The sequence below is a fragment of the Vulpes lagopus genome, chromosome 1 (genome assembly GCF_018345385.1).
Source record: "Vulpes lagopus strain Blue_001 chromosome 1, ASM1834538v1, whole genome shotgun sequence".
In the NCBI taxonomy this organism is placed as follows: domain Eukaryota; kingdom Metazoa; phylum Chordata; class Mammalia; order Carnivora; family Canidae; genus Vulpes; species Vulpes lagopus.
In genome coordinates this window covers 58,371,328-58,386,241 of record NC_054824.1, presented here as the reverse complement: position 1 = coordinate 58,386,241, position 14,914 = coordinate 58,371,328, and the positions used below count along the sequence as shown (strand labels likewise).

The following is a 14,914-nucleotide window of genomic DNA, read 5'->3' as shown; positions in this document are numbered from 1 at the left end:
CCACTAGACAGCTATCAACTTCACTGAGACAGAGACGTTTTATTAGTAATTCCTGATGCCAATCATTGGAAGCCACATATCTATTTAACCCTACAGGATTTTGAAATGTTAAGATATTTGCAACACTTACCTTACTGCATCTTGAATATGAGCACCTCACAATTAAAAATAGATCTTTACGGTAGCAGGAAGTGGCATATGGAAAAGGGTCATCATTTTTTTTTATTAGAAGTCAGGGAGGGACATAAGGAGAGAGACTGAGAATCTTATTCAGTCTTCATGCCCAGCGTGGAGCCTGACACAGGGTTTGATATTATGACCAGGAGATCACGACCTGAGTTGAAATCAAGAGTCGGACACTTAACTGACTGAGCCACCCAGGCACCCTCAGGTCATCATTTTTTTTAACCAAAGTGAATCCCTGTTGGCTCCAATGGGGGCTGAATATTGCTTGAGGTTTGTTAACTGCAGTGCCAAGAGCACTGGAAAGAGCTCTCAAACTGGGAAGGGAGTGAGGAATTCGCTGGTGGCCTCTTACAATTTTTAAAGTAGGAGAAAAACAGTGAGATTCTAAGCCTGTTTCTTCTACTCCTGCTGGAACTGAGGTTAGAGAGCTCATGCTTGACTCTGAGATCAGCTGCTGAGGGCCCTGATGTGTGTTGGGGATGGCAGGGGCAGGTTGGTGACAGCCCTGGACAGGGCTCCAGGCAGGTCAACTGCTGCCCTTCCCCTCCATACCGCATAAACTCCTTTAATGGCTGCTGACCCATGACTATGACTTGAAGACTGCTGGCTGCCACAGTCTACCACACTGGCTAGTAAAAGACTTCAAATGGAATCTCAGTAACAGAATTAACATGAGCAATACGGAGACCAGAAAGAAGTTCCTGTCACAGCAGCAAAAGCCAGGCTAATGAATGGCATAAAGGAATGTGAGAACTGGTTGTGTCAAAGGAACCCTCTGAGCAAAGGGACATCATCATCCCATCTAACAGTCCTTGTCATTGTTTACATAGCAGATGAAGGGAAAGAGCCAACGGGAGACAAAACAGTCCTAAGACCAGAACACAGATCACCATCAAAGGGAAATCACGACTTCTCTGTGTTGCAATAACTGCATCTCACAGGTGGACAGAATTGAACCTGACCAACCCACTTCACAGTGATATTGTGAGGCCCCATGAGCTTCATTTGCTAGCCTGGAGACAGGCTTTCTTGAAGAGGGAAGAGAAGGCAGGACTCTTTGCTGTATCTCAAGAATGCTGCTGAGAGCAAAGTAGATGTAAGGAATGTAGAATCTTGAAGAAAAAGCAGGAGTCCTATAAAGGCTGAACATCTACAAGAGGAGCTCCGAGGCATGCATTTTCTCTCCTAGCTCTTGGGCAGGAGCCTGGCTATGTTAGTTACAAAAAAGACTACTTAAAAGTCAAAGAGTGGGACACCTGGGTGGCTCTGTCAGTTAGCGTCTGACTCTTGATTTCCATTTAGTTCACAATCAGGTCTGAGAGAGAGCCCCATGTCGGGCTCCCCACTAAGCTTGGAATTGGCTTTAGATTCTCTCTCTCCCTTTGTCTCTGCCCCTCTCCCTGCTCATGTTCTCTCTCTCTCTCAAAATAAATAAAAATCGTTTTTTTAAAAAAAAAAGCATATACACTTTTGCATGATAAAAAATGCTATCAAAATTTTAGAAAATTCAGAAAAATAGAAAAAGCTAGAAAACAACCAGAGTGCTGTTAAAAAGAACAGTCATCAACTGACTAGACTTCCTGTAGCAAGTACTTTTACCTAACAGTTTAGTGTGTTGTGTTGTTGCTATTGATAAATAGTCTTATCCTGCTGAATAGTTAATTTTTGAATCTTACTTTGTTCATCTAATATTATAGTGTAAGTATTTTTTCTTTATATCATAGACACATTGTGAAGTTTTATCTCCAATGTCTGTTTAATGTTTTACTGGGTAGATTAAACCATATATAATTTAATCATTCTCTAGGGTTTTTTTTTTCCTATAATAAATAATGCCATACAAAGTATCTTCTTCCACAAGGATTTTTCATATAAAATCTTTTAACATAGATGTTTAGAAGACACAGGACAGGGTATGGATATTTTTAAAGGCTGTTAATACATTTTGTTCAACTGTTCTCTCAAATCTTATGCCTAAAAATGTTTCTACCCACAGTAGATTTCAGTAATTTCATTGTCCTCTTCTCTGCTAATCTGACATTTTTAATAGGTTATTTTTAACCTATTAAATGTGCTATACACATTTTTATGTCTCTGTTGAGCATTTTTCCATGTTATTTTCTCCTGTGAACTCTTGTGTTCATGTCCTGTCCTTGTTAATCTATGTAATATTCATGCTTTACTTATTGATCTGCAAGTTCTTTAAATATTAAAACAATTTACCCCTGTGTTGTACTTCTGTTAACATTTGTTCGTAATTTTTGGTTTACATTTAACTTGGATTATACTTTTTAAAAAGCCATATTAAATTTTAATGTGATATATTCAAATCTGTTCAACTTGTGGTTTCATTGATGAATCCTAAGCTCTGGTAGCCCTTTTCTTTCTAACATAGGGGTTCTCAAAGCTGGTCTAGAAACTTCTGGGAATTCTCAAGACCTTTTCAGAGGCTCTGTGAGGTCAAAAATCATTCCTGGGTAAAATACTTATTCAAAGTATAGGACAAACCAAAGGATTTTCATGTAACTAAGTAAAAAAAATTCATTGATATTTCAGATTGCACCAAACTCTTAAGTAACTCCCACTGTTGAGTTTCAGTGAGGTATGAGAGAACAGCCATATCTTAAAGGCTTTTGAAATATTGATTCCTTTTCCAGTGACATGTCTGTGTCAGGCTGGATTTTATTCATTTCCATGAAGAGAAATAATATATCACAACAGATTGATTCCAGACACATTTATGGGAATCCAGATGTCCTCTATTAGCAAAGCATTAGACAGGCTTGCAAAAACTTAAAATGATGCTATTCTTTTACATTTTTTATGTTTTGGAAAATATAGTTATGTTTCATAAAACCATGCTATTATTTTAAGGTATAATAGGTTTCTTGTTACTTTTACTTACCAAATAAATATTATAACAATTTTTCAGTTATAGTTTCTAATAAAGTCTTTGGGGTTCTCAATAATTCTAAGCATACAAAGTAATCCTGAGAATAGAAAGTTTGAGAACTGCTACTCTGAAAGTTAAAAAATACCTACTTTTAAGCCAATCATCCCAAACCATATATTAATTTTTTCCCTCTTCATTGGCTTATAATGACTCATTTATTCTATATTACATTCCTATGTACAAAAGGGTTTGTTTCTGTATTATCTATCCAGTCTACTACACTGATACTGAACATCTAGACTGACACCAGTATCACACCGTTTTATTTTATTTCATCTCATTTTAAGTGTTCTAGTTTTATGCCATATTTTAATACCTTCAGAAGATATTAATACTCTTTAATCATTCATATTTTCCAACACTTTATTTATTCTTTTCTGGGCATTCTTGCAGATTAATTGTGTATTAAAAGTATAAAACCTTGAAAAGAGACACAGGTAGAAGTTTAAGAGTTTTGGCAAGAAAAAGAAGGAAGAGAATAAGTCAAAGAAAGTAGATAGTATCTGTCCATTTTAATTTGTTCCAAAAATATAGAAAGGAATAAAAACAGAAACAAAAATAAACAGTGAGACCATGTTCAGACTACATTAGGAAAGAGCAGTAGGAGACCACTTTCAGTCTTCACAGCAAGATATCTGACCAGTTGTCCAACAAGGACAAACACGAGTCTCTGCCACTACTTGACACACATGACCCCATTTGAAATGTTTTTTATAACCTAAATTTTTGGGAACCTATTAATATATTCAACAAAGACATTCTACCTGTTTTAGAAAATATATGAAGCTTAAAAGGACCATGCTGTATGAATTTATACTAAGGAAATAACGACTAATGTATACCAGGATTTGGCTATACGGATGCCCATCTTTGCACTGTTTGTAACAGTGAACGACTGGAAGCCATACACATTCAGGAATAGGGAAATGAATTAAAAATCTATACTAGGTCCACATATTAGATTATTATGCTACAATTTAAATGATGTAGACATCATACAGAAAAATTTTGTGAGCTACTATTAATATAAAAGCAAATTATGAGAAAATTAGCATAGTATGGCCCCAGTGAATTTTTTAAAATGACAGACTATATATAAAAATCTGAAATATAATAATACCAAAATGTTCAGAGTGGTTATCAGACTTATCAAGTTTTAAATAATCTTTATTTTCTTCTTTTAGCTTTTTTTATGGCTTCCTTCTTAAAAATAATTACCATGATTTATTTATGTAACAATAAGAAAAGGCTGTACAAGTTGTCATTTTCAAAGTTAAAGCCTCAACCCTGCAGAGAGAAGTTCACAGTGACTAGTGTATGCCTCGTTGGAAGAAAGGTTGTTTTATTTTGTTTATAAAAGAAATACTAAGTACAGAAAACACTGCTGCACCTTTTACAAATATTAAGAAGATATTGTGAAAAATAAGGAAAGGTAGTTCTGAAACATTCTTGGAAGATAGCATCCTGAGCACACATCTCTGGGTTGCCTGGTCACTAAGAGAGCCACCACTAGGGCTTTGAGTAAGCCTGGATCCATCTGGGCTTCAAGTCCTCTAGGAAGAAAGTGTGAATGTGAAGAACTGGAGGTAAGAGACTATGATCTTTTTACAACTTTTCTAATTGTTTTAGACATTTATTACTTCTAATAAAAAATTTTTACTGGGAATCCATAATGGTGGAATTATAAAACAGTTCAGTTTTGTAAGAGGATTATACACAGTGAATGATAAATGTGCTTATTGCCTTGGACTAATAATTCACTACCAAAACATATTTCAAGAATAATCATTAAAAAATTTTACTATGCACAAAGATGTAAATAACTACCACAATAACTACAAAAGAAAACAATCTAAATTTTCAAGAGTTAGGAAATAATTAAATATTTAAGCTATCAATTCAGTGGACTATTATAAGGCCATTGAAATAAATATTAAAGCCCTGGATGCATGATAGTATAATAATGTTAAATAATGTTTAAATGAAAGATTTATATGCTATTTATACTCTGATGAAACAGGTTTCTGTCATACAAGGAGCATGTTGGATAAAGGGTCATTGTGGTTGTATATACATGAGTATATATGTGTGTGCATGTGTTTGAGCTTGGGTGTTTCTTTTCTTAATATATATTTTTTAAAGATCTTATTTATTTGAGAGACAGTATGTGAGTGAGGGAGAGCATAAGCAGGGAGAGGAAGAAGCAGACTCCCCGCTGAGCAGGGAGCCAGACATGGTGCTCCATTCAGGGACTCCAGGATTATGATCTGAGCCAAAGGCAGATGGTTAACCTGAGCTTGGGTGTTTCTCTTGGTAAAGTTCTTGAATAAGTAAAATTATTTTTGAAAAAATATGACATGTTTATGGCCACCACAAATTTATAATCTCCTTTAGTAAAACACAATCCTAGTAACATGAAGTTAGAAGTTCTTCAAGAACTATTTGCTGAAGGATAGAGGAGGTTTGCAGGTTGCTGTATGGGGTAGTAGAATATAGTGACTGTATTAGTACCAGTGTTGCAACTTGACCAGCAATTAAGTGGGTTGCATAGAAATTTTATGTTGAAAAGCAAATAACTTTGTAACATCTTATAGTAAAATAAAAATGCAAGAAAGGAAGAAGTGGGGGAGCCTGGGTGGTTCAGTCTGTTAACCATCAGACTCTTGATCTCAGCTTAGGTCTTGACCTGAGGGTCATGAGTTCAAGCTCTGCTTTGGACTCCATGGAGCTTTAAAAAAAAAAAAAAAAGATTCTACAACAAGGAAGAAAGAAATGGACTGAGTTATCCTCAAGGGTCCTACAATGAGAAGTAAAATGAGATAAACAAAAAACTAACACCCAGTGGAAAGCTCCTGCTAGTAGGAAAAAAAAAGGGCACAGAAGATTGACTTCAGGTGGTGGTACAGTAAAAGATAAAGGAAAAATAAGAGGATAATTAGTGTGGCGTGATAATAGTAAAGACAAGGTAGCATCTATTTGAAGAAAGAAGTATTGGGGTCTAAGCATAATCCAGCAAAAAAAGATAATGAATAGCATAAGAATATTAAATGTAAGGATAGCAGAAGCCAAAAAGAACACAATTTCAAAAGTACATTATGTTGACTGGAAACTGGTATGTGTATAAATAAAGGTTTTTAGTTTGGGTCTGGGAAGAAACTCTACTTATATCACAAATCTAAACTTTCTTATAAAATTACTGTGTGATTTCACATATTTAGATAATGAAATAGCACAAGCTGGGTGTTAACTTTGAAAAGGGGGATGCAGAGCTGCCATATACGAGGCAGGCTGAACAACTAGTTGAAGTCTGAGATAAAATGTATTGAAGTCACATAAACCACACCAAAGCTCACAGAAGAAAAAAAATGCAAAAGCAACAGGAAAACATATCTACAAGAATTTAGATATGAGGATTTTTATGTTTTTTTTCTCTCTGTTTTGGTTATGGGCATAGTTTCTAAAGATGAAACAGAAACTTAAAAGGAGAGAGATTTCAGGGTAAAAAACCTGAAAAATGAGATGAGAAGGAGGAAATGAGAGAAAAAGAAAAGAATTAAGGTAAAAGAAGAGGGAGAACAGACTGCTGATTTTTCTCTTTGCTGTCTTTCACACACATACACACACAAATAAATGTGTTAGAAATAAAGAAAGCAAAAGAAGGAAGGATGGAAGAAACGAAAGAATCAAGAAGGGAGAAAGAGAAAGGAAGGAAGATGGAGGAGAGAGGAAAGAAAGGAATCTGAGAAAGGGGCAAGACAAACATAAAACATTTTTTAAGAGATTGTCATGATATAGAAACCAGACAAAACAGTACAAAAGAAAGTAAGAAAAGGAAAGAAGACTATAGATAGATCACTCTCTCTCTTCAACTTAGATGCAAAAAAAAAAAAATCCTTAACAAAGTAATAGTAAACAAATTTAACAATGTATAAAAAGAATTATACATGAGATTTATTCCAGGGACGCAAGTCTGGTTCAACATTCAAAAATCAATAAGTGTAATCCATCACAATATGTAAAAGAAGAAAAAGCATATGGTTATATCTACTGATGCAGAAAAAGCACTGGACAAAATCCAACACCAATTCTCAGCAAATTAGAAATAGAGGGATATTTCCTCAACTTGATAAGAAGTATCTACCAAAAACCTACAGCTAACATTTAGCTTAATGAAAGACTTTCCCCTTAAGATCAGGAATAAGGCAAGGATATTCATTGTCACTTTTATTATTCAACATAGTGCTGGACATTAGAGCCAGTGTAATAAGGCAAGAAAAAGAAATAAAATAAATAAAATAATATCTACATAGAAACTCTGAATAAATCTATAAAAACATTTGTAGGACCAATAAGTGCATTGAGTTTTGCAAAGTTGCAGATATAAGGTGAATCAACTGCATTTCTACAAGCAAGTAATGTACAATTGAAAACCAAAAATTTTGGCAGCTTGGGTGGCTCAGCCTGGGTGGCTCAGGCAGTTTAGCACCGCCTTCCACCCAGGGCGTGATCCCGGAGACCTGGGATCAAGTCCCACGTCGGGCTCCCAGCATGGAGCCTGCTTCTCCCTCTGCCTGTGTCTGCCTCTCTCTCTGCTCTCTGTGTTTCTCATGAATAAATAAATAAAATCTTAAAAAAAAAACCCCAAAATTTAAAAAATAGCATTTACAAAAGCTCCAAAATAACTGTAACATTTAGGTATAAATGTAATAAAGCATGCATAGGATCTGTATACTTAAAATAACAAGATACCTACTAGCAGATAAATAACTTCTGTAATTCAGCTAATTATCTGTTAGCCAAAATGTAAATAAAACTTAATAAAAGTCCAATAAAAAATATAGTATTCAGAGTAAAAATACATTCCTCTACTAAATTGCACCGTTATTGAACCATATCCCCTCAAAGCATATCCTTATATATTCATACTTTAATTAATTAATTAATTAATTAATTAAAGAGAGAGAGAGAGAGAGAGAATATGGGGGGGGGGGACAGAATGAGAAAAGAGAGAAAAAATTTTCAGCACACTTCCCTCTAATAAGCAAGGAGCCTGACATGGGTTTTAATCCCCGACCCTGAAATCCTGACCTGAGCTGAAACTGAGATGGATGCTTAACCAAATGAGCCACTTAGGTGCCCCCTTTTATATGGGTATTTTAAGGTATTTAATCGATCATTTAAAAACAAAAGTTGTTAAAATCCCACTAAAACTAAATGCTGTAATTTATGCAAGACCAATTAAAGAAGCTATGTTTCCTTTAGATGTAGTAAATTGCAATTTTAACAAAATTTGGATTTTGGGGGTCTTTTCTGTTTCTACTACTAAAAATTCTTCTTGGTTTAAATCCAAGCACTCTCAAACTGTGTATAAAAAAGCTAATAAAGGTGACCTATCTGGATAATGTAGGCCCTATGTCAAGTCATTCTGAAAAAAAACTTTTGTCCTGCCAGATTGATTTGCCAAATATTGAATTAAAAGTCAGTCCCATGTACATATCTTTCATGGAGCACTTGAGAATTTTCTCCTGCTTTGTTCATAGGAAGGACCTCTCTCCCTCATTCAGCCATTGATTGCTAATATCAGTTGCTATTATCCACAGCATTCTTGCTGTTTCCATAGCTGTTATCTGTGGCCTAAAACTACCTTCCAGTTATCCAAAGAACCTTTCCTCATACCCTCAATTCCTTAACCTACTATTGCTCAGGATTACTTATTAGTTGGTTCAGCAGACTATCTAATCTACCTGGCTTGATTTTTATAGGATTATACTAATTCTGATACGGAATCACATAGACAGAGTGATTATTAAAAGGTTATTATATTTAAGCTAAAATAGTTGCCAACAGATAAATACCCATATTAATAAGATGTTGCTGCAGAACTCTGATTAGTAACCTGTTCCAGTATCATTAGTACTGCATGGAACTTAAGGAATTATCCAATAATATATGGGCAAAATATGTCCTTTTTTTCCCCTCTGAAGGTTGATTATTTTAAAACCAAACCATAGCTCACCAGAATTTTAACCGGCTTCAGCACTTTTCTAGTAATGACCCCAGGGGCTCTTAAACGAATGGCTTCCAAAATACACCATTTGATTAGTGGGAGTTTCTTCAAGTCATCCTCAGATACTTTCATCTTATCTTTACCTGTAAAAGAATTTCAAAAAAAATTTTTTTAAAGGTGGACTTAAAGAAGCCAGAAAGTGATGTTATGGAAGTTCATCAACACAAGTTAGAAGCTGCCTCTGACAGCAAGTGTTAGCGCTTTTGGCATATCAAGTTTAGTAACCGAGTGCCTCTTTTTATCATTTTACTCTTATGAAGGTCAAATGTATAGCCTCAAAAATTAAATCATTGTTGATTATTTCAAGGTGCTGGACTTGGATCCAATCTTGGTCTTCATCTTCCTATGGCTATCAAATGATTAAGATAATGCCCAACAGAAAAGTTTTTCAATTTTCATTTATTTCATTCTTTCTTGTCCAAATTCTTCTTCCACTTAAGGAAGCAGCAATAAAAGATTGGAATCAAAAGCATAAAAGTAAAAGATCTGAGAAGCCATCTGCCTTCCTACTTCTACCTTTTCCCTAATGATTCATTTTTGGTTTTGCCTTTGATTTTTCAATCATACATTTCAGAAGGCCCAAAAAGAACATGAGGAAAGGGACAACACATATTTTTATATCTGGGATGATGAGCTCTCCCTCTAAACATAGGTGCATCAAATATTCCTAATGTAATATGTATACCTCAGCTTATGTTTAGATTAAAGGCACCTGAAAAAGGATTGGGGTCAATCTTTCTATGACTCAAAATATGGTTAAGGTCTTTCAGTCCAATTAGATATTTTAGCTAATGGTATTTCAAATGAAATGTATGCATTTCGAAAATTGCTTAAAACAACTCAGCTTTCTATTTGATTTTGACGGTATTGGCTTAATAAAAGTCAATAACACTGTCAGTTTAATTAAGTCAACTTTCACATTTGCTTCCCAACTGTATTGGGAATGAATGGGTAAGAGTGGAATGTAGGGTCTCCAGCCATGTCTCTCTTAGACTCTGGATAAGGCTAGTTCTAAAACAAGCCATGCTGCAGGAGAGGTCTAGGTGGGTGCTGCCTGGGAAATCTTATCTATCAGTATATAGGGAATTCCTGAGTAGTCAGAAGCAAACATCTTTGATTAGTGGGACTCTGGAAACCAGGCGTTTTGGGCTATAGTTCTATTAATACCCATAGGGGCATCTATATATTCCATTCAACTGAATAAGGGCCAAGAGTTGAATTAGGCTCTACTAGGGTTAGAACAATCAAGGCTATGGGGAGGTAAGAAACAAGCACACAGTTAACTGGTACACCATGCAAGCAAGGAAACTATTCTGTGACATGTAAAATATTCTAATAAAGGCCGAGAGGTTCATGTCCAACTAAAGGAAAAGCAAAAAATTCTGAGTGTCTTTTCCTAAAACTACAACTATAATTAGTTCTTTTCAGAGAGTAAACCTTAGGAAATAAATATTGAATTAACAAATGGTCCAATTTCAACATCAGGAGTTGAATAAGTGGATATTCCAGGCAAAGGAAAAGAGGAAGAGTAAATGAAGAACTGCAGAAAGCATGGATATGTTCAGAAAATGACAATGGGTATACTGGGCCTAGAAGGTGGAGTGATTGTGACAGAACAGTGAAAGATCCACTGAGGCTATTATAGACCATCTTCAATGCCATTCTGGAAAACGTGGAAACTAAGGAATTTGGGGACTTCCTTTTTTGGGCCAAGAGAGGATGAAAATTTCAACAATGAAATACTGATATACAGCAGTGTTCTTTTTTTTTTTTTTAAAGATTTATTTGAGATGGAGAGAGACAGAGATAGAGACCGAGAGAGAATGGCATGGAGGGACAAAGGGAAAGGGAGAGGGAGTCTCAAACAGACTCTGTACTGAGCACAGAGCCCAACATAGGGCTTGTTCTCACAACCCTGAGATCATGACCTGAGCCAAATGAAGAGTTGGACTCTCAACCAACTGCACCACCCAGCCACCCCAACAGCACTGTTCTTTATTAAAACCTTCTGCCCATTTGTTCAGACCTAAGTGACCTAATATTAAAAAGAGACAAGTGACCTTATGGACTACTTGTTTATCCTTCATAGACAGTATCTCACTAAACTCTTGCTTTCGTTTTTCCATAACAAGGATTGAAAAATAATAGGCATGCCTTCTGCATCTTCAAAACCTTAATATCACAGTTTTCCCAAATTGTGTTCTATGAAAGAACATTTGCAAGATGTCAAATGTTTAAAGCAGAAAAAGGTTTTATGGCCAACCAAATAACAGGAAATGTTAACTTCCATTGGTGATTCCCTGAACACATTAGCATATTACAGGTTTTGAGAAATCCTGCAGTAGAGACAGCTATTTATACCAACATTCCCAGACTTTTTAAAACTCCCATTATCTATACAAGCATCATCAATAGCTATTTGATGAGGACACAAAAGATAATTAGCTTTAGAATGGCAATGGATCCTAAGACAATCCTTAAAAAAAAAAAAAAAAAGAAAAGAAAAGAAAGAAAGAAAAAAAAAGAAACACCAAAACCCTGGTTTTCATTTGTCTGAGCATTACCAGCACATACCATATGCCTGGGGCCAAATCTTCTAACAAGTAGTTATTGCCAGCCAAAGAAATTATTACCATTAGAAAAATATCTTGATATGCTATGGCAAGTTAATGTCACCAAAATTTTACTTCTTCATATTTTTCTCCAAGTATCCCTGTACTTTCTAAGCTATTCAGGAAACATAATTAGAAAATCCATGGTCAGAATTAGAAATTCTTTATTTGAAAAAAATGACTGAGATTGTTGCATATGCCAGAGATATCACTACTAAATCAAACAAATGAATATTTATTTGGCACTTAGTGGAGAGTAGAGCATTGCAGAGGATATAAGAAATTTAAGTTTGACGACAATAAAAAGACAATAAATTCTCAAACTAAAGGAAGGAAAGGGTAAATGTTTTTCCCAGTGTTAAAATGAGGAATTCTGAGGTTCTCATTTATGAGTTTATAAATTACACACAAATTTAGAAAACTAACATGCAGTAAGTGTTCAATACATAGTGGCATGTAACACTCTTACCATTATTATTACATTATTATTAGCACGAAATTAATAGTAACTCTCTAAAAACTACATGTTCCTGACCAACTTCTGCTCCATAGCTAATAAAGTGAATCTTTTCTCTGAAATCTCAGGTGGGAGAAAAACTACAGTTTGAGAGCCTATCCAGTACTAAATAGATACCAGGTCTGAGGAAGTCTTTTAATCATTCACCCAGAAGATATTTACTGAGAACAGTGTCCAAGAGCTGAGGATGAAGATGAATGGAAGAGTCCTGGCTCTTAAGCAGTTCACAGTCTAACAGAGAAGGCAAAGAATTAAATTAGTTAAAATGGGGTAAGTGTTACTGCATGGAAATATGCAATGTGCTGTGGTGATAGCGACCAGACTGGGGTCGGTGAGGAGAGGCAATTGTGAAGGAGATGTCAGAGAAGCCTCTCAGAAGAAGTAAAATCAGATCAAAGGATTAGATATACCAAAATAAAGGGCATGTTTGCATATGAGGAATTCAGCTGGCTGGAAAAGAGTTCAGTGCAGGAAGTCACTAGATCAAGTGAAGTCAGTGCTCCACTGAAATCCCAGGCTGCCTACACCAGCCGAAGCCAGAGCTTGTGACAGGTAGCTCCTTTATCCAATCTCTGAATGTGACCCAGGAGTGCCTAGGTTTTATTTCTGGGCCTTCTTCTCTTCTTTAGGTAGATTCTTTCTCTTGGGGATTCAAACAAATGGTTTTCTATAAATCAGTGAGCGGATCACACCAATAATTTTATATTCTGTCTTTAATCACCTTCCTGAGCTCTGTCTTATTTTAACCATCTGGTTTCTTGATAACACTGCTTGTATGTCTAAAAGACATCTTGAAGCATGTTTTGGCCAACACAGAACTTTTCACTTTCCCCATTGAAAGGAGGAGCCTTTCCTCCCTTGGTCTTACCTTCACTGAAAATGGTAGCAAAATTTGTCCAGTGGTTCAAGTCCAACACCTAGGAGTCATCCATGATTCATCCCTTTCCCTTTTACTCCCATTTAATTAATCACCCAAACCTGTTGTTTCTATCTGGAAAACAGATCCTACTTGCATTCACATGACTCCATCTCCATAGCTACCATTCTTGTCCAAGCCATCATCACTTTTCAGCTGGCCCATAGTGATAGCCACCATCATGCTCCCTTGCTCCCACCTGGCTCTGCTGTAATCCTTATGTAAATCAGACCAAGTCAGTCTCCTGTGCAGATCCCTGTTTCAATGCTATTTAGAATTAAATCCAAAGTTCTTACTTTGACAAATAAGACCCCATCTAAACCTCTAATCTCATTTCACACTGAATCCTGGGTGCTGTGTGACCTTTATAAATGACCCAACCTCTTTGCCCCTCAGTTTGCTCACCTACAAAATAGGAATAAAGAAAGTATCTTCCCAGGGTGCCTGAGTGGCTCAGTTGGTCAAGTTTATGCCTTTGGCTCAAGTCATGATGCCAGGGTTCTGGGATCGACTCCCGTATTGGGCTCCCTGCTCAGCAGGGAGTCTGCTTCTCCCTCTCCTTCTGCCCCTCACTTATGTTTGCTCTGTCTCTCTAGTGTTCTCTCTTTCTTTCTCAAATAAATACAATCTTAAAAGAAAAAAGTATCTGCCTTACATGGTTGTTGTGAGGATTTAAAGAGTTAATACATGTAAAGTTCTTACACCTATGACTGGCACATGGCAGAAACGTAATAAATGTTACCATCATCATTATTATTATTTCTTTTGCCTGATTTCAACTGTTTTGAAAGCCTAGTTCCTTCTTATCTTTCAGACCTCTGCTAAAATATTTTCTCCTCAGGAAGCCCTTCGCTTACCAGCTAATGTCTCCCAAATCACTATCACGTCATTCTGTTTCCTTTATAGATCCTGTTAATATATGAAATAATTTGGTTTATTGTTGATTGTTGGATATGATTCCATGTTTCTCACAATCTTGTTCTTCCTATTTTTTGATGTATCCCTAGTGTCTAGCACACTGCCTGACACATGGTAGGCACCTGATAAATTTTTATTGAATGAGTAAATGGATAAATGTCTAAAATAGTGGAGGGGGAAACCAGTTAAGAAGCTTTTATTTTGTGTAACAACAATGGGAGTGATGCAGAGGAGAAGCCAATTTTAGAAACATTTCTGAGAATGTGAGAATCTTTAATAAGAATGTGTTGAGATCTTTGTATATGCTAGACCGGTAGTTCTCAAACATTAAACATACTTCAGCATCATCTCAGAGGCCTATTAAAACACAGATTGGAGGGCCTTGCCCTCAAAGTTTTCAATTCAGTAATTCTGAATTGGGCCTAAGAATCTGCATTTCTGGCAAGTTCTCAGGTGCTATTGATGCTGCTTGCCCAGAAACCATACTTTAAAAACCACTGTGCTAAACTGAAGGAAATAGAACAAATGCTTGAATTTTACTAAATAATCTGGGTTTTAAACAATTTTTGTTACTAGTTTTTAAATCATCTCTTTAAGACAATGGAGGGAAACATACTTAGCGGGCAAAAAATAAGATTAAAATCAGAAATTCTGGGTGGATACATAGTTGACCACTGAACAATGCAGGGATTAGGGGTGTTGACTACCCTCCCACCCCCTCTGCCATCAAAAATCTATGTAATAA

At 35.9% G+C, this 14,914-nt stretch overlaps 1 protein-coding gene across 1 annotated transcript in view; it reads right to left on the bottom strand.

The window, feature by feature from the left end:
- The window catches only part of LOC121474005 (24-hydroxycholesterol 7-alpha-hydroxylase), an 89,925-nt gene that overhangs the window by 21,479 nt on the left and 53,532 nt on the right, over positions 1-14,914 (bottom strand). Inside the window, exon 8 of the mRNA XM_041726840.1 lies at positions 9,156-9,289. Within this exon, the coding sequence (XP_041582774.1) occupies positions 9,156-9,289 (134 nt within the window). The remainder of the gene's footprint in view (positions 1-9,155; positions 9,290-14,914) is intronic.